This window comes from Lynx canadensis, chromosome B4 (assembly GCF_007474595.2).
Source record: "Lynx canadensis isolate LIC74 chromosome B4, mLynCan4.pri.v2, whole genome shotgun sequence".
NCBI lineage: Eukaryota > Metazoa > Chordata > Mammalia > Carnivora > Felidae > Lynx > Lynx canadensis.
In genome coordinates, this window is record NC_044309.1 from 131,757,068 (window position 1) to 131,783,508 (window position 26,441).

The window sequence follows — 26,441 nt, forward strand, 5'->3', positions numbered from 1 at the left end:
CCCTGACACACCGGCTTTTTCAAGAAGGCTTGCAGTGAAAGCAGCAAAGAGAGACCAAGAGCTGAAGGAGGGTGTTGGCTTGGGGTGGGGGAATTTTGTTTGAGATACAAGGGCGTATTCACAAGCCTGGTGGAACGATGAAACAGACAAGGCGAAGTCGGTGATTCAGGAGAGACGTTCTTGAGAGGGCGAAGGGGTACACAAGGACCCCTAATAAGGGCAGGGACAGATCCCTCTGAGTGGCAGGAGGGCAGTCAGAGAATGTGCAGCTTTGTGGACACCCTTGGGGAGGTGACGATCGCTTGGTTTCGTCAGTGGGCTATGGGGTAAGGCCACCCTTGAGGGGGCAGGGCTCCAGGCGGTCCGAGGAGAGAGGGAGGGCATGATTTTTTAGCCATTTTGGCGAGCAAGCCCCTCACACAAGGCCGGTGCTAAGATCGCGGGGCGGGCAGACACGCCTCTTGGAGATCTCCGGCCATGGGTTTAAAATGAGCGTCAGCGCGGGTCAGAGAGCCCCGTGCTTTTCTGCCTCGGGGTTCAGCTGGGCAGGTGCTGGCACGAAGCAGGTGGGCAGAGGGATGACACCGGGGTTGGGCACGGCCTGCTGAGTGGGACAGAGGGAGAGAGGGTGCTTGTAAGTAAATCAGGACAAGAGAGGATAAACAAAGTATCTGCCGGCAGCTTCGTTCTGTTCAGTGGAAAGTAATTAAAAGCAATATTTTCAAACAAACCTGGATCCATTTTGGAGAATGAAGCACATGAGTTCTGCAGACAAGCCTCAGATACGTTGTTCCTGTTTCAAGTGCCGCTTCCGGCTATATACCCTCCGGTCCTCACGGGGTGAGGTCACTTAGGTGGGAAATCTGGGAAACTTTGGAAAAGTCTGGGAAGGCATGTCCTACTGGAGCGACCCCCCCACCCCGACCCGATTGGGCCCTTGGCGTTTCACAGGGGCTGTCTGAGGACGTGGCCCAGCTACGAGCAGTGACAACATTGATGGAGCAGGAGAATGGAGGCCGCGCCCCTAAGATGGGGTGGACAGGGAGGGCTGGGGACCAGATCAAGGCCTCCTGGGGGTAGCGTGGGTGCTGGAAGGGGGCGTGGGGGCAGCAGACCCTGACACTAAGAGTCCAGCCTAGAGGCCGAACGAGTCACAGAGATCCAGGTAGACTGTGGAGCAGGGGCAGGCTGAAATACAACCGAGTCCCTCCCTCTCTCCTACCCCATCTCTCTAGGACCCAAGGGAAGCAAGGCTCTGGGGGTCCAGGCAAGTGATTCAGGCAGACTGGGTCTCAGGGAACAAGTCAGGGACCTGGTTCCCAAAACTGGGGCACGAGGTGGGGATGGGATGTCGGGAATGAGGCCAAAGCCCAGTTATCAGAACTGGGACACTTTCCATGTGGGACTTACATCCTTCCTGCATAAATCCTGGGAAACGGGGTGTGTCTGCACCTGGGAGCTGGCAGGACTCTTCGTTTGAGAGGCAAAAGTGGGGTTGGGTGCGGCTGTGGGACATCAACGTACCACCTGCTCTGTCCCGCCCGGCACCCCAGGCTAGCTCACCGTTGGAAGAAGAGCCTCAGAGTAAACATTGTTTATTTTGAACATTCAAATTTACAAAAACAAAAAAGTAACAAAAACCCATGACATAGTTCACACACATACACATACACACACACACACACACACACACACACACACACACGTTGCATCTCATGTCACTTTATGTACAAAATTGGGCAAGGAGAAGGGGGCGGTGGGTCACCAGGAGGGTACAATAGTTTCACAGTGTCGGACAGCTGGACGCGCTCACTCACTGCTCAGCCTGGGCCCACACGAGCCCCTTCCCCACCCAGCAGGGGTGAGGTGGGATTTGGGGTGGCAGGCAGCTGTGACAGAGGGGAAGAGAATGATCCCATCTCTGGGAGGGGACCCCTTCTCCAGTATGCTCAGGGCAAGGTGCTGGGAAATGTAGAGGAGCAGGGACCCAATTTTGGGGGGGGGGCGGGGGTAGGGGCCACTGCGTTGTGGGGAGTCAGAAAGCTGAGATCAGGTCTCCAAGGGTCCTGGCCAGGTGGCCCTGAGGGGCGCTCACCTTCCCTCATCTGTAAAACGAGGCGTGGGCCTCTTGAAGAATCCTTCCTGCCCAAAGCTGTGGTCCAAGGTCACGCACAATTATGGCAAGGTGATCAGCCCCCTTGGGATGTTGACTGGGGGTACAACGTGCCACAAAGGTGGGGAGATCTGGCAGATAAGAGCTGTGAAGCACCTGGCGCAGGGCTTGGCCCAAAGCAGGAGTTTGAGAAACATCATTTTCCCCCTTCCCTGCCTGGGACACTTGGGAGACTATCCAGCTTCCTCTTCCCTTTCATTTCTCCTGGAAACTCTAGCCAGGAGGGCTGAGGTGGTGGGCACACTTCAGAGGTACATGTTCCCTGAAGGGGCTGAGACCCCTCCCATGGCTTCACCCAAGGGGACCCTGGCCCTGGGGCCAGCCCATCCCGGGCCTCTGCCTCCATCACAAACCCTGTGAGGGTAGTGAATGGGGTCAAGCATCTCTTCAGGCCAAAATCCACCCGGAGCAACGATGCTAAGTGTCACTCCCTACAGAGAGCAGGGGCGCCCGTGCCTTTGCAACCTGTTTGGTTTGAACGCTGGACTCCATCTTCTGCCAGCTGATTGACACTGGGCAAGTTACTTAACCTCTCTGTGCCCCAGTTCCCTCCCTTGTATAACGGGGCCCCAAACCGTTCCAACCTCATAACTGTGTTGGGAGGATAAATGAGATGATGCGAGGTGCTCAGCGCAGCGCCTGACAAGGTTGTAAGGAACACGGGCCCTGGCACCGTCGTTAGCCACAGCAGCTCAGGGACGCAACCGAGCGACATTTCTAGCTCCTCCTTCCCCGTCTTCTCGGCTGTGCCCAGGAGCAGCTGAACAAGACCAAAACTGGAGTCCAAACGGCAGGCGTTGGGCAGAGGTGAAGAGCGGTCCCTGGATGAAGGAGGGGTGGGGACACCAGGCTTGCATCTTCCTGGAATGGGAATGGTCACCCAGGCCACTCGCCGATGGCCCGGACTCACGGTCTGCACCTTGACGCCTCGGGTTTGCTCCTGTTCCCTCTGGAGGGCTGACCAGGGTGACTCAGCACAGGACCGAGGTCAGATGTCTCATTATGACCATGACAAAGCATAAAGGACTTGGGAGGACGCCTCTGGGTGGGCTCGGCCATCAAACAAGTTCTGTCACTTTCCTCCTAAGACCCTTTCTTTCCCCCCAGGCCTCCACAAAAGCTGCTTCCTTAAAAACAATAACAGAAGCCCAATAAGGCCCAGTGTCCCCTAAATCGGAGTTCTGAATTCCGCTGTCACCCCAGCAACAGCATATGTCATTAAGAGACGCTTGACCCAGCACTTGGGCTGATGTCATTGGCTGTTACCGGGGCAACCTAGGTCTCAGCAGTCTGGCAGAAGCGCGCCATCGCTGCTTCTTCTAGGGGGAGCTGGGCTGGAGGTGCCCAACGGTCTATCTGTGCTCTTGAAATGGAAACAAGGATCTGGGAGGTGGCGGCAACAAGTTTTGGAGAAGCCTCCACAGCAACGGCCCCACAGCCTACAGCTCATGCCTCAGGTTACGTGCTGGCGGGGAGCAGAGACGGGGAACAGAAAGCGGGACAAAAGGCACCTGTACCTGCTTGAGCCCGGTAGCCTGCAGCTGCCCAGACACCTGGTAGGTGACTGGCAGAAGGGACACCTGCCTTTTCAGCTTTCCACTCCTGCCAGGGTGCCTGGAGATCACACCTGTCCTCCCCCCTACTTCCTGGCGGGGCCAGACGCCAAGATGTTTCTGTGCGTCATCAGGGAAGATGTTCGTGTTGGAAAGCATTCTGACCTCCCAAACGTCCATCCTCTCAGGCGAAGGCTGGACTCGAAGACACTCGTGGACAGGCAGAATGGCATAGGAGGGGAAGAGCCCTGAAGAGGGATTCAGAAGCCCTGGGTTCTAGTCCTGGCTCTGCCCCATTGGGCTCTGTGATCCTGTGCAAGTCATTTGACCTCTCTGAGCTCTTCCCCAGCTATACAAGCAAGAGGTCAGACTGGGTGGCTTTAACTCAGCTTTTACATCCTTCTACTCTCTTGGGGGAATCGGTGAGGACTCAGGGTGAGACACTCTCAAACAGGCAAGGGTGCCAGGCTGGCGGGGCGGGGGGTGGGGGGGGTGGGTGTTGGAATCCAGAAAAGCTGGTTTTTACAATCTGTGCATGAAGTTGGCCTGCCTAGCTAGTCCCTTGCCTTGGCCCCTGACTCTCTGGAGCCAGCTGCTGACCCTGACCCATGCCCAGCCAGATCCCATCTGCTGCCAACTCTCAGAATCTACCCCTGCTACGTCCCCTGGTTGCTAGGCAGCTTCAGGCTGGCCCCACCCTGTCCACGTGGAATCACAGACAATCTCACGTTTGATCTGGAGAGCTCTCAGCAATGACCACAGCAAGGGCCTCAGCTCACAAATGAGGAAGACGAGCCCAGAGAGAGCAGGGACTTACAGAAGGCCACACGGCAGGTTAGCAGCAGGGCTGGCTAGGAACCATGGGTTCCTCCTTCTCATCCAGCGCTCTGCACACCACTCCACCCTTCTCCCCTCTTTGCCTGCTCAGTTCCTTCCTGCCTTCCTTCCCCCAGAGGCTGCAGGGCCATGCAGAAGGGCTAGGTAATGCGACTCTGCCATAGCCTGGGTCCCAGGGCGCAGTGCCTCTGCCTCAAGCTGCTCCTAGGCCAGGCTGAAGTGGCCCAGGTCCTGTCCTGGGCACGGAGGAGGAGAGGGGACCTGCCACTTAGCACACATGTGGGCGAGCACAAGGGGTGACTATGGCCTTTTGGCCTCCTAGGGTCTTGATCCCTCAGGCTGGAGCTGGGAAGGGAATGTCCTGGAAATTGAGGTGGGGGTGGGCCAGGCGTGGAACCAACATTCAAACCACTGCACACAAAGAAACAAGGAAAGAGTAAGAAGAGAGGGTGCGGGAGGCTCCATCAAGATCCCATTGCCCCTTCAGGGGCAACTGGTGGGAAGATGGAGGAGGGGTGAGTCTGAGTCTCCTATGTCTCTGTCATGCCCTTCTAGGCTGAGGGGACAGCTCTAGAGCTTGTTGTGGCCCTGAAGGGGATGGGGCCGGGCCTGTTGCATGGGGGACAGGAGCACTGAGATACAGGCCCTTCCCGCCGCCCCCCCCCCAACCCGGTGGGATGTGCTGTTGAGATCAGCGGAATCAGACATGGCTGATGGGCCAGGGTGGGTGGGGGTAAGAGACAGCTCTAGTCTAATGCCAAGAGAGCGGACAGAGCTGTGGGCACTGTTACCACCCTCCACCAGGTCCTGGACTCACCCCAGGCTTGACCTGTTGGCTTGAGCTGCTTGTCCCCGTCCAAGTGGGGGTAGGGGACAGCCATAGCAGGGCAGGGCATTCTGGAGGTGTAGGTATAGGTGGGGGAAACAGGAGGCACGGCCAGGAGCAGGGCAGGAGGGGGGGGCAGTGTGTGGGTAGGCTGAGGAGGGAATGTGTGCCCCCCAAATAAGGTCCCCAAAATGGCAGGCAAGGGAGGGACCCTGGATGAGGTGGCCCCTCATGCCTTGGCCCTCCCCTTGCAGACATCAAAGGTAGCCTTTTTTGCACCCCCGAAGGCCTCCACCAGCTTGTCTTCCCAGGGAAGGACGTTGCCCAGCAGTGGCCCGGTACAGTTGGCAATGCCCAGGACCTGGGCAGGTGTCAGGGCGTGGTCCCACAGGTTAAACTGGGCGATGTCACCCACGAAGGCCTGAGTGGCGTCAAACCGGCCACCCAGGGCATCCTGGGCCAAGAGAGGAGCAGAGAAAGGAGAGAGACATGGAGTGAGGCAGGGGGAAAGACAGGCAGGCTGACTCAATCAGGGCCCAGGTCCTGCTGAAGCCCCGTCCCCAGAGTTCTAGCCCCGTCCCCAAGTTCCAGCCCTGTCCCCAAGGTTCCAGCCCCTTGGGAAGGTCTCTAGTCTCTCTGGGTCTCAGTTTGCCCACCTGCAGAATGGCTGGGTCAGACTGAGTGATCACTGCTGTGCTCTTAGGGTCCCTCTACCTAACCCCTCCTTCTCAGGGGCCCTGGGTGAGTGAGATATCCACTTAGGCCTCATGCCCCCATACCACCCTGAGCCTTACCTGCTCCTGGCCCAGGATAAGGATTCCATGTGGCTTGATGGGGTGCCAGGCAGCCAGGTTCTCACCGGAGCCCTGCAGCTCCCCATCCTGGTAGGCAGACCACAGGCCGTCCCTCGTCGTCCAGGAGATGCAGATGTGGTGCCAGCCATTGTCCTTCAGGCTCAGAGGCAGCTGGGCCACCTGGACATAGGTCCCGTGACCCCGGGTCAGAGGTGCCACAGTCCCAAGGCTGGACCAGTGAGGAGGCGGGGGGACCAGGAGACCCGTGTTCTTCTCTCCAGGGACTGGCCCAAGGCTTGACCCTCCCGTTCCTCCCAGCCCAGCATCTTTCGGACCCCTGTTTCTTCTTTCCCCACAACTTAACCAGGCAGCTTCTCTCAGATCACAAGGGACTCTTTGGTACTGGTTTTCAGGTGTTTCCAGCTAGTTTATTCACCCTCTTACAGGGTGCGGGGCAGGAGCCACATCTCACCATCTCTGAACACCTCACACAGTGCCTGGCACGCAGCTGGGCTCACACTGGCAGTGGCGGAATGAGCCTTGGACTCTGAGGCTGGGCACTGGCACCCAGCCCTGGCTCTCCCAACCAACCTCCCGTGGGACCTTGGGGAGGCTGCTCTTTCCTCCCTGGGCCTCAGGTCTTCATCTGTGAAGTAAGGAGGTCAGGCAAAGGGTGGCAAATGTGTGGCCACCTCTGGCTCCTCCACCCAAGGCAGACATGGCTAATCAATTACTAACCTAGGCTCAGCCTCGGGATCTTTCCTACCACGGGGCTCTGGGAAAGCCGCTGGTGATTGATTCAAATTGGCCCGTGAGATGAAAGGTACTTGCTGCCTATGGATTTGGGACTCCCGAGGGGCTCTTTCATCACCTAGTTCTGAGATCACACTTGAATACAACACTATCTGAGGCCTGCTTGGGGCCAGGCCTTGTTCTGGACACTGGGGATATGGATCCGGTCTCAGCTATAAATGAGTCTGAGTCTGCACGGGAGGGAAGAGCTTCAGGGCAACATTACAAGACAAAAGACCAGGGGCCATTTGGGAGGTACAGAGGCTGTGAAGGCCCATAGGAAGAGGCAGGTGTGGGAACAGCAGATACGGTATTCGAACACATCTGGAAGGACAATGCATCTGACCATCCCAGCAAGTTGGGGGCACAGTAGCATCAAAGGCTAAGAGGCTGGAATCAAAGGAGAAGTGAGTAATCCCTGAAGTTGACCCTCAAAAGGACTCTTGAACTTCCTGGAACAGCGCTGTTCACTGCCCTGTCCAGGGTGCTGAATCCTTTCCACAGAGACCTGAGTGCTGAGTTTGCGCAGGGCCAAGGATGGCAGCCAGGGGGTGTATGAAGGGGACATGGCAGCAGGATCTAGATGTTGTCCAGCTACCCTAGGCTTCTTAAGACCTACTGGGCTACAAGAGAAACTCCTGTCCCCTGGGCCCATCTCCTCCTCCTTCATCCTCCTCCAGGACACCCATGAAAGACACCTCCTGCGAGCTGGGTTCTGATGGGTGACAACCACTCCTAGCAGATCTATGTGGCTGTGGGCTGGTCACGAGTGGGTGTGGTAGGTGGTGCCTACATTTCCAGGGGGGGTCTTAAAAGACCACCATGGCTGCAAATCCCAAAGCAATATGGCAGGCGAAGGAGGATATTTGAGGGGAATGAGGGGGATAAGACACTCCCTCTTCTGCTCAATCACCGTGCCCCTGCCACACCACTCCCCCATGTCCTTGTCCTGCCCTGCAGATAGGCGCAGGGAGGGCTGTGGGGCTGGGGGTCCAGGCATGGGGAAGATGGGTGGCCCAAGGACAGAACGGTGGAGGGGTTCACGGGGGGTTTCTGCAGCCCCAAACCGTGAATCATATCAGCACCCCTTCACCAGCTGTGTGGGCCTGTGTGCATTCTTTGCCCTCTCTGAGCCTCAGCTTCTCCATGTGCAAAATGGTAATGATAAGGGTGCCTACCTCCCAGTGCTGTTGGGAGGGTCAAGGGTGATAATGTGAGTAAAGTGCTTATGAGCACTGGGCCTGGAATAATAACAACAGCTCACGTGGCTCAAAGCTTGTTAAATGTTAGGCTTGCTCACGCCCCTTTACCTGTATGTAAGCCACTCATTTCTCACCACAACCCCACGGTAGAGACTACTGCCAGTCCTCCTTGGCGGATGAGGAAACTGAGGCACGGGGCGTGTAAGTGACCAGTCTAATGTCACACAGAGGGTAAGCAGCAGAACCAGAATTCAAATCCAGCGTTCAGGCCTGACCATGGCCCATTCTACTCTCCCTATGAGGAGGGCGGCAGAGGGGGAGCTGCAGAGGAGGACGGGGGCAAGGAGTCCACCAGCGCTCCCTCCCCAAGTAGGTCCTTGGGCCTCATTGGCTTCTCTCTTTGCCCGTGAGAGAGACAGCGCCCTGGGGCAGACATCTGTAGCCATGTTCCCACAGCTGGGTCACTGGGGAAGCCCCACAGGTCTCCTCTGTAAATGGACATGCCATCACTTACAGTTCTCGGATCCAGGCCCCTCTGCAGCCAGCCCCAGGTCTGGCTTGTCTTTGTACTCCTAGAACCCAGCCTGGCACACAGTAGGCATTTCACATGTGCTGAAGCTGCTGAGCAGGAGAACTCAAAGGGCCCGCAGGCTTGGGACCCAGCACAGTGCAGGTGCTCCTGGAAGGGTCACCCGGCCCCCCACTTTCCTCCCATTCTGCCCAGCCTCCACTCACCTTGTCGTTGATCAGCAGTTCCATGGGCTCGTGGCCCGCCTCCAGCAGCACAATCTCATTGGCCTGCCCGGGCACGGAGTAGGAGAAGGGTGTGCCCTGGCCATTGCCACCCGACCTGGACCGCAGCCACACGCAGACGGTGAAGGCGTAGAGCTCAGGCAGCGCCTTCCGCACGCGGGCGTACATGTAGTTGTTGCGGATGGGGATGTTGATCTTGAAGGCATCTGGGGGGCTGTAGGCTGAGGACCCTGAGGGGGGTGGGCAAGGTGGTCATGGTGGGAATCAGTGGCCACTGATGGGGATGGGCAGCGCGGACTGTAGAATGAGGGCTACGAGTCCCTGGACATCTGCCATGTACCAGATGCATTTGCAGCCTTTTCTACCCTGCCATTGTGTTGACGGGTGTGGTTAAGGTCCAAGGGCTCTGGACCTGAGACGTCCTGAGTTCAAATCCTGGCTCCACACTTCCCAGCCACATGACCTTCCACAGTTCAACCTCACCTCTCTCGGCCCTAGTTTGCTCAGTAAAATGGCATAAATAAGATTTCCTCCCTCTCAGGCTTGTGTGAGGGTTGAGTGGGACAAACTATGTAAAGGGCCTGGCCCAGAGTAAATGCTCGACAAATGTTAACTATTCCAATGATCATTGTTTGGGGTTCTTTGCCTATTGTTTACTTTTTTAAATATTTATTTTAGAGAGAGAGGGAGTGAGCATGAGCAGGGGAGGAGCAGAGAGAGAGAGAGGGAGACGGAGAATCCAAAGCAGGCTCTGTGCCGTCAGCACAGAGCCCAATGCGAGGCTTGAACTCACAGACTGTGAGATCGGGACTTGAGCCGAAGTGGGACGCTTAACCAACTGAGCCACACGGGTGCCCCCCTTTGCCTGTTTATTTGACAAGCGCTCTACAGTGCCTTCTGCATGGCAGGCACTGTCCTAAGAGCCTTTACATACATGACCTCCTTCATTCTTATGACAGCCCTATGAGGTGGACACTGTTGTAATCCTCAGTTTACAGATGAGGCAACCTTGGCACGGAGGGATTGGGTAATCTTCTCAAGGCCACACAGCTAGCAAGTGGCAAAGCTGGGATCTTAACAGGATCATCCTGGCATTCCTTGATATCCAGGGCAGCACAGAGTTTCAGGGATTCTATGCCTTAAGTATTAGAGGGCTTTCTGCGGGGGCAGACTGGGGAGTCACCATCTCCATGGGCAGGGGGGTGACACCCACCACACCCACCTCTGGGATAGGAGTTCCCCTCTTCCAGCTGGTTGTTGAGGGCTGGGGTTAGGGGGTTAGGGCTGGGAATGGTGGGCCCAGGTTCCCAGGTTCGGCTGGGGCTTGGGGTGAAGGCTGATGTGATGATGCATCATGGTAAGAGAGGAAGGGGCTCGGTGACGGTCCCCTGAAGCCTGTTTCATAGATGAGGAAGTCCACAGGCATACAGACATCTAGCCTAGCTGCCTCCCTCTTCTCTGCCCGACAGCCGCTGGAGGGGGCATTTCCCCCAATCCCTTAGAAGATGCAGTATAGGGGGGCCAGTGGCAGGACTGGGGAGGGATGAGTTTGCCTTTCTTGTCTCTGTGCTCCAGCCGGAAACCCACCAGGCCAAGCCTTGCCTTCAGCTGTGCCCCTGCTATGGCCCCTCCACTCCACAACTGACTCTACCTCTCCCTGCAAGGACTAGCTTGAGGCTCACCTCCTTCAGCCTCTTGGATTTCCTTCTCTGAAACTTCTGTCCCCATCTAAGCCAGTCCCGGATAATTACTCAGGATCCCCCCCTAACTTGTCTGTAAGCCTCTTACACGATGTTCCTCCCAAGGTTTCAAAGATGAAAGTTCCCTGAGACCTCCTGAGTCCTAAATCCCCGTATTTCAGATGAGAAAAACGAGGCCTGCGGAAAGGAAGCAAAATTCAAAAGTCTCAGCGCAAGCCAGTGACAGCTGTGGAGCCCGGAGCCAGGTCCCCTTGATGCTCATACCCGTGGACTACCCATTACCCTGACCCCTGGAAGCGCCAGGCCCAGGTGTTTAACAAGTGACAAAATCCGGATTCACTGAAGGTGCCATTTTGTGGGGTGGCTAAATGCACGGACTTTGGCAGGAGACCCACTTTGAGGTTCAGATCCACCATTCACTGGCTGTGTGACGTTGGACAAGTCACTTGACCTCTCTGAGCCTCGGTTTCCTTTTCTGTGAAATGGGGATAATAACACACCATCCCTGTGTGGTTTGTGAAGGTTAACCCAGCTGACGTGTCACGTACTTAGCCCACTCCCAGAACGTAAGTGCCAGAAAACGTTAACCGTTAAAAATAATAATCCTGATGATACTCCCCAATTATTCTCACCCTCTTGGGTTCTGCAGCCTCCTCCCCCGCCATCCCACCTAGCTTTAGCCTCTGGAGAGCATAAAAACGTTTTCGAGTGAATCTGCCACTTTGAGGACCCATCTGAGAACCAAGGCCTCGCCTGCTATGCCCTCTGCGGGGCCCAGGACCCACCGTGCTCCAGTTCGGCTACGCGGTCCTGTAGCGCGTCCAGCTCCTTCTCCACTTCCTGCCGCTGCCGGTGGCTGCTGTGACTCAAAGCCATGCGCTCCTTCTCCAGGGTCAGCACCTTGGCCAGCAGCTGGCCCTCCAGTTCATCCATCTTGGAGTGCAGGGCGGTGGGCACCGCGGGCGCAGGGGCTGGCGCGGCTGAGAAGTTCACACGGGCCGGGAGCTCCTGCTGCTTACGGGGCAGGAAAAAAAGGGGGGCATGTGAGGTCACTTGCAGGGAGGAAGGAAAGAGACACGGGGCTCAGAGATGCCTACCACCCACCCCTGGTGATTGACCCCAGGTGAGCCTCAGCGTCTCCATATGCAAAGTGATGGTGAGCTGACCTCAAGAACATGTCGGCCTATGGTGGGGTCGGGGGGCCGGCAGTGGAGAGCTCTGAAAGCTCCCCTGGGTGGGTCTGATGTTGCCATCGGGGCTGAGAGCCACTGCTGAGTCCTTCTTAACTGAAAGACTGGACACTGATGGGTCTTTAAAGGAATGGATAGTCTTCACTCATTCACTTGGCCAGCTTCTCTAAGACGGTGAGAGGCTCTGCGTGGGCACTGGGCAGATAGATGCAGGGGCACAAACCAGGGGCTTCTGGAATAGAGCTGCAATGGCGCGCCCATTCCAGAGTAGCATGTGGTTCAAGTCACAGGCTCTGGAGTCGGACAACCCGGGGCCCAAATCCAGCTCAAGAACCAATCTGCTGTGTGACCCTAGGCAAATGCCTCCACCTCTCTGAACCCCTGTTTCCTCACAAGCAACAGGGGACAAGCGTATCTATTTAGAAGGGTTGGGGGACGATTGGGCAGTTAACGCCAATGAACAGAGCCTGGTTATTGCAATTACTGTCTAGGGCAGAGTGTTCTAAGCTGGTCTCTGACACCCTCATCCTGCCTGGGGTGAGGACGAAGTGTTTAGAGTCCCCCTTTTCCTGTCTTAAGACCCCAGGGGGCAGGAGAATTGAGACAGGAGCCAGCGGGGGGGGGGTGGCTCTCCTCCCCCTCTCCTGCTGGAGGAAGCCCCTTCTGGGGTGGAAGAAGGCAGGCAAGGCCACACGTCCAGACTCTGGGAGGGCGTAGTCTCTGGCAGGCACCGGGAGCATCAGTAGAAAATTAATAATTCAGCGAGCTTCTAGGAGCCAAATTAGACCTTCTCTGTCCCCATGGCTTCCTCCACATCCCCAGAGGCCCAGGCAGTTCCCGCTCAGTCAGCCCCGGGCCTTGTCCGCAGGCTTAGCCCCAGACCCGAGCTCACTGAGTTCTCACGAATCTGTAAGTGAGCGAGTAAATGGTGAGCGCCTACCGCGGGCAGGGCACAGGGTGCTGGAGAGACAGCTGAGGGTCAAATGGACAACCAAGGTGCCCTGTGCCTCGCAGGGACGGCCCCTCGGCTTGGGGCAAGCACCCCTCCCTGGCCCCCACTGGCCCAGCCCACTTGCTGGGTGAGACTGGGTGGATCCCTTCGCCTCTCTGAGCCTTGTTTCCTGGCCATGTGATGAGGGGGTAAACGTGTCCCCCGCCTCAAAGCGCTGGGGGTGGGGGAGGGCGGTGCCTGAGAGAAGCTACCAGGACCTTACGCTGAGGAGCTGGGGGAGGGGGACTGACGCGTGGTTCTGTCACTCCACCTTGAGAATGGGAGCAGGTGGGCTAACTTCTCTGGGGTCATTTTCCCTCATTTATAAAATAAGGACTTGGAATGCCCAGCTTGCCGAGCTGTGGTCAGGATTAAATGACGGTGGGCAGGAGAAGGACCCAGACCAAGCCACCTTTATCCCCCACCACGTCCCACATAAGGGGGCACAGCCATCCATCCGTCCGTCCTCTGTGTAGTCGCTTGCTTGGCCGGCCGGGCTGGGCTGGGCTGCAGGCCGAGGGAGGTGGGCGGGCGAGGGATGAGCAGCTCGAGCGCACCTGACCCCACCCGTTACACGAACCTCCCATGTCCTATTTGGAGGGCTCCTGCTGACTCCCTGGGTGCCTACGAATCCTGACTCTGGGTGACTGAAAACAAAGCCTCAGTTTCCCCTTCTGTAAAATGGGGACAACCAGCCCCAGGACAGATGTAACGATGGCAGAGAGCAGTAACAGGCCCTCGTGGACTATGAGAGCAGAACGCAAACTGTGAGCCTTGGATATATCGGCCAACGAAGAGCTCACTACCTCCAGAAGCTTCCCTGGACCAATGCCGGGGGGGGGCGGGGCTCTGGCTGGGTGTTCTGGGCTCCGGCACCCTCTATCCTCAGTTTCCCTCTTTTGACAGTGCCAAGCTTGGCACGAAGGGCACACATCTGAGTGAGACCGCGTGCCAGGCCCATCCTTGGCACTGCACGCGTATTTACTCCTCAGTCCTCACAGCCGCCCTTTTTGGTTGGTACTCTTACTGCCCCCATTTCACCGATGGGGGAACTGAGGCAGAGGTCCTTCTGAATTTTCTACAGCAGCGGGGCCGGGCAAAGCCGATACCTCTGGCGCTCTCTAGCAAAGCGTCCTCCTCCCGCGGAGGGAGAAGGGGCCTGGCAGGAAGGAACAGGACGTCTAGTGCTATTTACACAGACGCTGCGGTGAGCGGGCGTGCAAGCTGTTCTTTTGTCGGAGCCACCAGCTCTGCCACCGGCAGGAAGGCCAGGGAGGAGGTGGGCTCTCCAGATCGTGTGCGGCCCCCTCCCCACCCCAGTGTCTGAATCAGAAGAACACGACTCCCCCCCACTTTCCCCATCTGCTGCGGGCTTAGGCTCTGCCGCGTGGGCTCCCGGCTGATGCCAATCGGGCCCCTGGCCCAGGGTGGGGGGGAGGGATGATGATGCCATCACCCCCCACTCAGGTCCCGAAGAGGCAGGAAAAGGGGGGCTCCGAGCCCACAGGCTATTGCGCTGGGAGTCTGCGTGGGGTTCGGTGTAAGCGCACAGGCCCTGAGCCAGCGCCGGGGTCCCGGTCCAGCTCAGCGCTAACGGGCTGGGCTCATTAGCGCTCGGCAGGGAGGAGGCGGGCAGAGGAGTTGTCCTCGCCGCCGTCACTGCTGTCACTACTGCGTGCCAGGTCCCGCACCAGGGAAGCACCACGCGAACACTTCACAGCCCTCTCGGCGATCTGGGGAGGTGAGGAGGCCCACTCTACAGATGGAGGAACTGAGACAGTGAGGTGCAAGAGCCCCAGCCCAGGCCCTTCTGATTCCAGAAGCTGTTCCCATTCTTCGCTCGCAGTGTGGGTCTCGGGCTGCCAAGTGGGCACGATGCCGGCCGCCCTGCCTGCCAGGGGGGCCAGCGGAAGTGGTTCTAGTGGCCACGAAAAGGCTGGGAGGGTCTGGCAGGCTATGTGAGACCGTGGCGGGGGGGGGGGGAGGGGGGGCGGCAGCCTCACAGAGGGGGCCCGGATGGGAGGGACCTGCCCAGGCCGGGTGGCTCTGAGGCTGGGAGGATGCAGAGAAGACCCCAGCCGCCTTGTCCCCACGTGGGGTCTGTTCCTTTCCTGTGGGGAGCAGAGGGAGGGTGCTGGACCTCAGTGCACAGCTCACCCCCAGCCCCCCCGCCCCCCGGACCACGCAGGGCCCGGCTCCAGGGGCAGCCCGGGCGGGTGGAAAAGAACCAGCTTCACTCACCTCCCCACCTGACCACCCCCGAGTCTCGTGTGACTCTGCTGGGCTCAGCTCGGTTCCACCAGCCCGGTGACCTTATGTACAGCTGCTGTGCCTCAGTTTTCCCAGCCGAAAGGGGACAGCAATAATACCTCCTAGCATATTAGTGATAATTGAGTTACATAATGCCCTTAGGGTAGAGCTGGCCTACGAAGGGCTCTGCAAGTGTGGATGATATTATTATTATTACTACTTGATTATCTCTTGAAGGGACCCACCCTGCTCCAACGCCGACCATAAATCTGTCTGTTTAACCATTACAGTGAGAGAAGAAGCAAGTCTCAGAAAACAGCTACATACCGTTTATACAAAGTTGCAAAGACTCCAAACCGGATCATGGATTTGTAAAAGCAGGAAGAAACACAGGGGGGAGAAGGATACAAGTTCGGGACAGAGGTGACCCTCTCTCGGGGGTGGGCGGTCTGGGGCTGGGAGTTGGGAGGCTCTCCGGGGCGTGAGCTGGCTGTAAATGTTTTGGTTCTTCTTGAGCCTGGATCCCTACCTGGACGGTGTTCTTCATACCTGCGTGTAGGTCTCAGATACTCTGCATTGATTTTCTTTCAAACAAAAACAAAAACAAAAGCCGGAAAGGGGCGCCTGGGTGGCTCGGTCGGTTAAATGCCCAACTCTTGGTTTCAGTTCAGGTCATGATCTCACAGTTCGTGGGTTTGAGCCCCACGTCGGGCTCCACGCTGATGGTGTGGGGCCTACTTGGGATTCTCTCTCTCCCTCTCTCTCTCTGCACCTCCCCTGCTCGCTGGCTCTCTCTCTCTCAAGATAAAAAAAAAACAAAACAGGCAAAAGTCCAAAAGCAGTCTTTGAGCGTAGAATCTAACCCTGAATCTTAATGGTAGCCTTACTTGGCTCCTCTGTCCCTCTCTAGTCCGGGCCACCGTCACCTCGGCTCCTACACCGGCCCTTCTCCACACTGCAGCCGGGGGCAGCCGCCTAACTGCAAATCCAACCATGTTGCCGAAAATCCTTCAACAGCTCCCTTCCCCCACTGATAAAGTCCCAGCCCCTCTACGCTCAGCCCTCACTCCCCACCCCTGCAGGCTACACTTCATTCCCACCTAAAGTCACCAACGGCCCCCAGCTCCTTTCTCACCCCAGGGCCTCCGTACATTCTGTTCCTTCTGCTAAGAACACACTTCCTGTTCCCACCCCACCTCCCCCCGCCAAAGCCTGCTCACCCTCCAGATGGCAGCTTTCCCCACACCTGATCTAAGATGCTCCAAAGGGAGAAGAAAGAGGGCTTCTGTGGAGAGACTGAGGGTCTCGATTCACTCAGTCCCTCCCTCACTCATTCGTCCACCCATCCACATACGCTGTGGCGACTCGATGTCACGAGCACAGGCACGACTCACATCAGACGGGCCAGCGTCATTCCCAGGCTCCCCGCTTACTAGATCTGTGGCCCTGGACAAGCTGCTCAACTCCTTTCCTCAACTCTAAAATGGAGATAATGGGGCGCCTGGGTGGCTCCGTGGGTTAAGCGTCCAGCTTCGGCTCAGGTCATGATCTCGCGGTTCGTGAGTTCAACCCCCGCACCGGGCTCTGTGCTGACAGCTTGGAGCCTGGAGCCCGCTTCGGATTCTGTGTCTCCCCCTCTCTCTGCCCCTCCCCCGCTCACGTTCTGTCTTTCTCTCTCAAAAATAAACTTTAAAAAAAATGAAAAAAAAAAAATAAAACGGGATAATAATAGTCTCTACCTTCTGGAATATAAGTAACGACAAAACGAAAGAACGTACGTGAAGACTGGCACACGATGAGTGACTGATAAATGGTTATAACCATTATTATTATTTGCGGCTACTGAGGGGCAGGAGAGCACAGTGAGTAGTGACTGTGCGGGGCGGGGGGTGGGGGCCTGGAGCCGGCTGTCAAGAGGGAAATCCCCACCGCGTGACCTGGGCAAGGTCAACCCCTCTGAGCCTCCGTGTCCTCACCTGTGAAATGGGAGCAGTTAAAAGTCCCATGGTGCTTATGGGGACTCAGTTGGAAGGCCCCTAGAAAAGGCTGGCACAGAGGGTGCCCTATGCCCTGCTGCCTCTTCCTGAGTGACAGGTGCAATGGCTCCAGAGGTGGACGAGGCCTGCACCGGGCATGGGCCGTGCTCCCAGCTGGGGCGGGGGTGTGGGGGGGAGGCAGACTGGGGGGGGTGTGACAGCACGAGAGCCCTCATGGAGGCACGGGCTCTGCGGGGCGGCAGGGGTCAAGGTGAGTCAGGGCAGGCCTCTCCCAGCAGGCCCTGAGTCTCCAACGTACCCAGCGGCGAAGGGGCAGGAAAGCAGGCCATAGAGGCCAGACTGGTCTTCGGTCCTGGGCTCTGAGGCCTCAGAGTTAAGTGATAGGTCACCCCCAACCCCAGGCTCCCTTGCCTCTCCCTTCAAGTGCTCCCTGTCCAGGGCTGCACTGCCACAGAATCCCCTCTCGGGCCCTGCTTGTCCACATACTTCTGGGCCCGGGGCCAAACATCTACAGCAAAGACTGGGGATTCCCCTTCCCCCCTCCCAGCCCATTTTAATAGAAAATCCTGGCTGTGAGCTCATCTCAGCTTCTGCCGTGCTGTGTGGCCTTCAGTCACTCGGGCTCTCTGGGCCTCAGCTTCCCCTGGAGTCAAATGAGGGGCATGTGGGGGCACATAAGTGTCTCCACCCCGGGCTGGCTGTCTCAGCCCCTGCCGCTAGAGTTCTATGGGGGGGACCGTGCGCCCGAGATTGTCCTCGGGGAACCCCACCACACTGTCACCTGGTGAGGAGCGCCAGCCCCTGCCTGACCTTTTTCCGCCTCCCATAGGCAAGGACTCCACCAAATGGCCAATAAACAGAAGAAAAGGTGCTCAACGTCGTGAGTCATCAGAGATACACAAATTAAAACCACAGTAAGTTCACTGCACGCCCACCAGAACGGGGAGGGTTTTAAAAATAACCACACCAAGGCTGGCAAGCTTCACACACAGGTGGGCATGTAAACGCTTACTGCCACTTCGGCAAAGTGTTTGGCATCACCTCCTAAACGCTACGTAAATGTCTCTCCCGGGACCCAGACACCCACTCCTGGGGATGTATCCAGGAGAAATGAGGGCTTATCACCACCAAAAGATGTCACAAGAATGTTCGTGGCAGCCTTATTTGTAACACCCGGATGTCCATCCACAGGGGAAGGGGTGAGTAAATGTAGGCGTGTCTATGCACCAAAACACTACACGACATGAAAAAAATCACAAGCCACTGTCACCTGCCCCACGATCAAATGTCAGCCATCACGTACAACAGAAACACCAGACATAAAGGGATGCGGCAGTCTGGGGAAGTAGGGACTCCAGGGGTCCCAGAGGAGCCTTCAGGGACACTGGAAATGTCCCGCTCTCGATCTGAGCGGTGCTCTCGTCCACACGTAAGTGTGCACTGAGCTGCACATTTAAGATCTGTGTGTTTTGTAAGTGAGAGACGTGAGCTCTTACGTACGTCAAACAGAAGATATACTTCAAAAGAAAAAAAAAATCCCAGGTTAGGTGCTGCCTTCTGTTCACGTAGCGCCTGCCGAGCTTGCAACAGCAGGAAGGGCCTCCTCCCCTGGGGCAAGGCTTGCCAGGGACGGGAGGCCACCAGGGCACCGTACGACGGGGCAAGCTGGCTCCTCGGAGCGCCGTGCGCACCCCTTACATCTGACAGATGGAGAATCTGAGGATCAGAGAGAAGAAGGAATTTTCTAAGGCCACAGCAAACAGGTGGCAGAACCGGGGTTTTTAACACCCGGTGTCTTGCTAGACAAAGGCGTGGCACAGGCAGGAGTAGGGGTTAAGGGCTGTGCAGTGGGACTGTATCACCTAGAGATGGGGGAGGCCAGCCACAGGGAGAGGCGCCATCTGGGGCTGCAGGTGGCTGGTGGGCACCGAGGATCCATATCCTCAAACAGAAGGCCGACGGGCAGAACCCCTCTCGCTGTAGCGCGCCAGCCCCCTTCACGGCCAAAAGAGGTAGGGTCAGGGAAGCAGCCCTCACAGAGCAGTGACTTTAGAAAAGGCACCGATAGATTCTCTAAGGCGCTGTGTTTCTCTGCAGATTTCCCTCAGAAACTGGAGGCCTGGGAGTGGGTGGGTGGGGGCTCGGTGAGGGCCGCGCACACACTTGTAACCGCCCTCAACTCTACCCCCCCTCCCCGCCACCGCCAATCCCTAAGCAGGAGGCATCCGCCCAAGAACTCCCAACGTAGAGCCCAAAGGGCCGGGCCCAGATCCAGCCTCCCCCCCTTCCACCCACTTTACAGATTAGAAAACTGAAAAAAAAACAGAGAGGGAAGTAAAGAGCTTAGAGTCACAAGCAAAAAGAACTCCACTTTATGCCACCAGCCGCACTACCTCGGAGAACACTTCGAGCTGAAAGGTGTTTCGCGAACATCTGGCCCGCTGTATCATTTCACGGAGCGGAAGCCGAAGCTGGCGCGTGGGGGTGGGGTGAGGTGGGGGTGGGGGAGGGGTGGGGCGGGGGTGGGGCGGGTTGTCGGGTTCTGGTTCTTCCACGCCTTTATCTGTAAGAGGGGAGCGTGTACAGCCCATTTCACAGGGCCCAAGACTGAATGAGCTAATCAGTGTTACTTAATACTGTTATTTATTATTAGCAAAACCGCCACGTGAGCCTTCTGCCGGTCCTGCCGCCGGCAGGACAAGCCTTTGGGGACTGGCCCTCATCACTCTGGCTCTGGGGGCTCTGACACAGAAACGGTCCGGGGCACCGTCTAGCAAGAGGCCCTGCCCCCCACCGGCCTTTCCCACTCTTCCTGAAGGTAGGTGAGGTCTGACCTCTCCAGATGGATCTAGAGAAAATGATGCCCACTAAGGGCTCTGGAACCAGACACTGACAGGCTCCCCTGCTGTGCGACCTTGGGCCAATTGCTTAACCACTCTGAACGTTGGTTTCCTCATCTGTACAAGGGGGATGAAATGGTTACCTCCCCTATGGAGATTTGATGAGGATTAAATGAGATAATGCCCAGTGCCTGACACACAGTAAGTGCTCAGCAAGCATGAGCTATAATTGTTATCAAGGCCAGGGTCCCCTGTGACCATTGTCAGGGTGTTCCTTACCCCCATCTTTCCACCCCAACATGGAGGCAGGCGACTAGCTTGCTAGGCCGGGTTAAGGATGTGGTTTAGTCAAACAAAGAACTGCTGATGGAATCAATCTGAAAGCTTCATTTTCCACATACATTAAATTAATGCAAAAAAAAAAAAAAAGGAACCCTGGAACATGTATGCGTGGCTGGTTGCCATGTAAATGGTTCAACCCTTTTGGAAAGTGGTTCTTGGCCACAGCCATAAAAAATCAATATCCCCTGACCCAGTAATACCTCTCCTGGGAATTCAGCCTAAAGAAATAATTCAACAGACTTCAAAAGAAAAAAAAAAAAAAAAACAACTATCTGCATGAAATTGATCCTGCAATGAGCATCTAGAAGAAAAATAATTAGGAACAACCTACATCTCCAGCAAAAGAGAAGAGACGGTCAGAGCAGTGATGGATGGTGGAGCCAGAGATAGATTCCAGCATATCATGGCCATCATTAAAATGGTAATTACCAGCAACCGGTAATTCTGGAACAATGTCTACATCTGGATAAAGGACCAGAAGGGGCTGAAAAAATGGATGAAATGGTGGAATTAAATGCGATTTTTTCCCCCCAGAACACATTTTGACTTTTTTTTTCATTAACAGCCACGACCATAACAACAAAAACAAAAACACAGGCAAGAAGATAAATAATTTCTCCTAGGCTCACAAACAGGGTTCTCACTTGAGGCCTCGAGGAGAGGCTGGGCCAGTGTGACCTTCCCTCCCCTTTGGTAGAGGGCTGGTGGGGTGAGGGAGAGGGTGATACAGAGACGTGCCAGGTGGGGACGGGCAGGGATGCGCAGAGGGCTGTGGGAGCAGGAATGGGGGTAGGAAAAGGTCAGTGTGCGATCAGGGAGGGCCTCTGGGAGGAGGTGTCCTCAGAGCAGACTCTTGGCTGATGAGTATGGCTACTCTGGGGGTAATCTGGGCAGAGGCAAGAAGGAAATGGGAGACGGGCCAGCTCTGTAATGAGGGCCTGGGAGCAGGCTGAGGGGTTTGCACCATGAGGAAGCCCCATGATGGGCTTAAGGAAGATCCTTGGGGCTTAAGGAAGATGGATGGAGGGGTGTGCCTGGAGTGGGAGACAACTGAGGAGGCTGCTGCGAGAGAGAGGTGAGGTCGACTGGAAGGAGGGCAGGGCAGGAACTAACCATGGCTTATCAGAGCACACCGGAAAAGCGGGTCGGCGGAGGACCGGAGTCCAGGTTGGGGCACCATGAGGGCAGGGGGCCAGTGTGACGTCCAGAAGGAGGTGCTCAAGAAGCGGTTGGATCTACCGGTCTGGAGCTCCGGAAAGAAACCTGGGCTGGACAAAGCTGGCTGGGGCACCACAGCGGACTGGGCGTTGGGAGCCTCCGGGTGTGGCTGAGTTCACCCAGGGAAAGTGAGAAGAGAGCCAGGAGGGGTGCGACCGATAAAGGAGGAGGACCCCGAAATGGGACACAGAAGCAGAGAGGGAGGAAGAGCAGCTAAGAGGTGTCTAGAAGCCAAGGGCCCGGAGATCTTTAGGAGGGAATGATCACTGGGGTCAGATGTTGGAGAGGCGTTCATCAAGGTAAGGACAGAATCGTTCCCATTCAATTGATCGTCTTGGGTGACGGCCCCAGAGCACGTTCAGCGAGCTGTAAGGGGAGAGAGGTGAGTGGCGAGAAAACAGACCCTGAGAATCCGGGGGCAAGCTTTTGAGGATATCGGATGAAGAGAGGGGAGGAAGAAGACAGTAGCTAAAGAGAGCACGCGGTTCCGCTGAGCTCAGGAGTCTGACCCCACAACTGTCAGGGTCCAGACCCCAGTCCCTCCCGAAGACCCCAGGGAGGTTGGCTCTGGGGCTGCCAGGCCCAGAAGGCAGATCTGGTGGGCAAGCAGACCCCCGCCTTCCTGCCTCCAAGTCTACTGCGCTCAGAAAGCAGGAGGGGCGTGTGTAGGGAAGCCAGGGCTCTCCCAACCCGGGAGGCTGGTCTGGTGACAAATCCCAGGCGCCAGGATCCCCACCCCCCCAACCTCAGCAGGCTAACTGGAGGGGAGCCCACCCTGCCAAATGCACAGGTGCTGGGGGAACAGGTCCAGGGCAAGCCCAGCCCTGCCAGCCCCAGACGTGGGAGGGACCACGGTGCCATCTGGGTGTGGAGGCAGGGGCTGGGGCAGGCAAGAGGAAGTTTATTGAAAACCGAATCTTTTTTTTTCTTTTTTTGACATTAATAAACTCTTCTTTCCTAAAAGGGGGGGGGGTTGTTCCCATTTTGATCTTTGGCTACTTGAAAAATTAGCAATATGATTGCTTAATGATAAAAATAGCCATCGCTCAAATTCATGGAGCACATCTCTGCCCGACGCCGTTCTGGGCCGTTCACAAAGATGAACTCACTTCATCTTCCTAACGCCCCGACGAGGCAGGTGACATTACTGTCCCCATTGCACGGGTGGGGAAACTGAGGCTCCCCTTCACAGTTGCGCTTCAGTGTTTCTCTGATTATCTCCCTGCTCTTGGCTCTCGCATCCTAGAAATGCCCCAGAGGTGAAGTAGGAACAGGGGGTGTTGGCCTGGCACACAAGCCTCCTGGGCTCTCCTCCTTCCTCTGTCACTCACCTTAGGAGGGCCCTGAGCCCCAAGTGTCTCACCAGTAAGATGACAGGGCTGGCTGTGATGGCCTGGCTGCCATGTGACAACCCCCCCCCCGCCGACCCCCCCCCAGAGGCGGGTGCTGACACCTGCACAGACTCCCTGGAGGGCCACTGGGCCACGGCAATGGCCCACCTTCCACACAGGCATCATTTGGTGCTGCTGGGCCGGAGGTTGATCTGCGAGAGCCATGAGGAGGGGGGAGTCCCTACCTTCCCTTCCTTCCAGCCTCTCCTCCCTCTGCCTTCCCTTCCTTCCAGCCTCTCCTCCCTCTGCCTTCGCCAGGTGCACCCGGTTGGGGGAAAATGCTAAAGGAGCCTTTGGCCTCTTTCTCCCCGTCTCTTTCCACAGACTCCGTTTTGTTGCTAACCCCCTTCCCTGCCATCTGGAAATCACGGATGGCTGGGGGGTGGTCAGTGTCTTGCAGCTGTCTGTCCTTCCTAGTCTGCCCAGCTCCCGCTCCGGGGGGGCCCAAATGGGTTTTCACAGGGAGGTAGAGGGTCTGGAGACTTCAAATGAGAAACCACTGGTGGCGGAATCACACCACAGCCCAGAGCCTACTCCCTTTGTTACATCCCTTGTGTCTGACCTGAGCCAGGGACCGCTGAAAGGGGTGTGTGGAGAAGGAGCCCGCGGGAGAGCCTGTTCTCTGGTCAGTCCCCACCCCAGAGCTGCTGGGTGCCCGGCAGTAGAGGCTAGGCCAGCGCTACCTAAGTTCCTGCGGTTGGGCCCCGCGGTCTGGGCCCGGGGCGGGGGCGGGGGGCGGGGTACGGGGATGGGAAGCACTGAGGGGCAGCCGGATTTGGCTTATGGGACACTCCCTTCCCTGCTCTTCGGCAGGACAGCAGGTTCCCCAGTCCCCTGGACAGCGCTTCCTATCTCCTGACCACAGGAAGTGAGTGGGACTGGTCCTGCGTTGGGGGGGGGGGGGGGGGGGTCTGGAAGAAAGAAATGAAACGGGCATTTAAGGAGGCCCTAGGACGGGCCAAGCATTTCATACACCTACATTTTACTAAATCCTCAGTACAAGCGGGCACTCACGCCCATTTCGCAGAAGCCCAAACCGAGGCTTACGGCGGAGGGTGCCTGGAGGAAAAGGGGAGCGGAACGAGCCTTTCCCGCGCGGCCCCTGAGCCTCAGTCACGGCGTCGGCCACGGCCGGCCTCCCCGGGGTGCCCGCGAGCGGCCCCTCCCACCCCCGCCCGCCCGCCCCCGACGGCGCGCGCGGCGCTCACCTCGATGCGGTCCAGGCGGTCCCGGAGGGCTCGCACGGCGTCCTCCAGCTCGAGGATGAGGGCCGGCGAGTCCCAGGGCCCGTCGGCCATGGCGTCGCGGCGGGGCCCGGCGTCCTGGAGGCCGCGCGGCAGGCCGCTCTCGCAGCGGCCCAGCTTGCCGGTGAGCTCGCGGATGGTGTCCTGGTCGGCGCGGATGCGCGCCTCCTGCTGCAGCGCCGTCTGGCGCAGCTGCTCGGCGGTGCTCTGCAGCAGCAGCAGCTCCTCGCGCTCGCCGGCCGCCGCGTCGCCCTGCTCGGTCCCCGACGGGCAGGCGGCCGCCAGCGGCGTGCACAGGAAGCGGCTGAAGAGGGGCGCGGGCGGCAGCGGGTGCGCGCTGGCCGCCGGCGCCCCGGGCAGCGCGGGGGGCCCGGCCGAGCCGCCCGCGCCGTGCAGCGCGCTCAGGCCGCGCTGCGGGCCCGGGGACGCTGCGGCGGCGGCGGCGGCGGCGGCGGCGGCGCTGGCCGAGGCGGCCGAGGCGTTGTCGGCGCCGCCGGGCAGCGCCCGCGCCGGGCTGGCCGCCAGGGGCACGCTGGCGATGATGCAGATGACGGCACCGAGGAACGCCAGCATGCCCGCGGCCAGCAGCACGGCCAGGAACTTCAGCGTGAGGCGGGCGGCGGGGGCGCCCGAGGCCCCCCGGCAGGCGCGGCGGCGGGGTCGGGGCGCGGGGCCCGGGCGCGCGGGGCCGAGCGGGAGCCGGAGCGGGAGCCGGAGCCGGAGCCGGAGCCGGAGCCGGAGCTGTTGCCGCGGCCGCTGCTGCCGCCGCTCTGAGCCCGGGCGGCGCGAGGAGAAGGCGGCGGGCGGCGGGGAGGGGGAGCGGGCGCGGCGGCCCCGCCCCGCCGGCTCCCCCGGGGCCCGGCCGTGGCCCAGCCCCGCACCCGTTCCGTGCCGGGCGCCGAGGCCGGGGCGCCGGCGAGAGCTTTAGCCCGGCCGCCCGGCCGCCCGGCGCCGGGGGCGGCGACGCGATGGCCGCGCGGCGGGACGCCCTGGGGACCCCACCCCCACTCCCACCCCCCCGCCCCGCTCCGGTGCTCCGGCCCCCTCCCCGAACCCGTGATGCCGACAGCTACCTCGCGGGGAGCTTTTCTTCGTGCCGGGCCCAGTGCCGAGCGAGCTACAAGCTCGGGCACAATTAAGCCTCACGGTGGACGTGCTCCCCGTGGAAATGAGGGGACCGAGGCCCACTGGGGTCAGGTCGCCGTCCAAGGTCACACAGCTAGGATGCGCTGGAACAGCGTTTGAGTTCAGGCGCTTCTGACCGGACTCAGGCTGGGCGACGGAGGTGGGGTGGGCGTGGGGAGAAGAAGAAGAAGAAAAGAGGTCAGTGTTGGGGACAGGGGGCTGGAGATTTTGAGCCACCTTCTTCCTATACGGTGGCCACCTGCCTGTCACTTGCCACCCCCAAGCTAAAGAAGGAGTAGAGTTCACTCCCCTCCACTCCCACAAAACAAACAAACAAAACACGACAGGACACAACACACACACACACACACACACACACACACACAGTGGAAAAACAAAGAAACAAAAACTTCCTGTGATCTCAGAGGGTAGTAGAAGTTTCCTCTTCTGAATCCTGAGGGGTGCCAGAGAAGACCCCCTCTTCCCACTGCAGTCTATATTAGGAAGGCAAAACCCCGGTGAGCAGGTGGACCAGGCGCTAGAAGGAACCAGAAGGAATGGGAGTGAGCTGTGGTGTGGGGGTGGTTGAGGAGACTTTTACTTTCTCCTATCAAAAATGTCTATAGATATATATTGTGTTGCAAATGAACTTTTGCAATTAAAAACTTCAAAGAAAATCATACCATTCTTCACAGTTCAGGTCCCCTCCAATTTTCCACAAGGCGTTTTCTGACCAGCGTGGCTTCCCAGGGCTGGAAGGGCATTCAGAAGGCTGTGGATGTTCATGGCTGCAGCCTAGGCTGGAGGAGAGGGGCTGTGGCACCTGGGAGTCATGGGCCAAAGCCACACCCAGGTCAATCCTGAACCTAAGCCACGCCCAGGCCTGTCTCCCTTTCTAGCATGCGTTCTTGACTTCAGGGGGAAGGCACAAACTGGGGCTCTGAACCACCACGGGACCGTGTGGTCTCTGCGTCGTGCTGGTGGTGGGGAGAGACCGGAACATTTCTCAGAAGGCCACAGCCCGGGGACCATCTTTGACCACTGGGATCCTGAGATCACATGCTCCACACACCCCGCCCCGCCCCCAGCCCCAGGATGATGCCTGCTCTGCTCCCCGGATCTCTGGGAGTCAAGGATCACGAGCTGTAAAGTGGGAGCAGAGCAAAACGCAAGCCCTGTACATGAACCCCCCAGAGCCTTATGTGCGTGGATGTGAGTTCGTA

At 58.1% G+C, this 26,441-nt stretch overlaps 1 protein-coding gene across 1 annotated transcript; it reads right to left on the reverse strand.

Moving 5' to 3' along the window:
- Positions 1 to 1,578: 1,578 nt before the first annotated feature.
- Positions 1,579 to 26,004, reverse strand: NPTXR (neuronal pentraxin receptor). The gene is made up of 6 exons (XM_030322316.1): positions 25,953 to 26,004; positions 24,058 to 24,863; positions 11,416 to 11,641; positions 8,913 to 9,160; positions 6,184 to 6,363; positions 1,579 to 5,843 (listed from the first exon to the last, which is right to left on the reverse strand). The coding sequence occupies exons 1-6, from the start codon at positions 26,002 to 26,004 to the stop codon at positions 5,619 to 5,621; spliced, it is 1,737 nt and encodes a 578-aa protein (XP_030178176.1). The 3' UTR covers positions 1,579 to 5,618.
- Between the last annotated feature and the right edge of the window lie 437 nt (positions 26,005 to 26,441).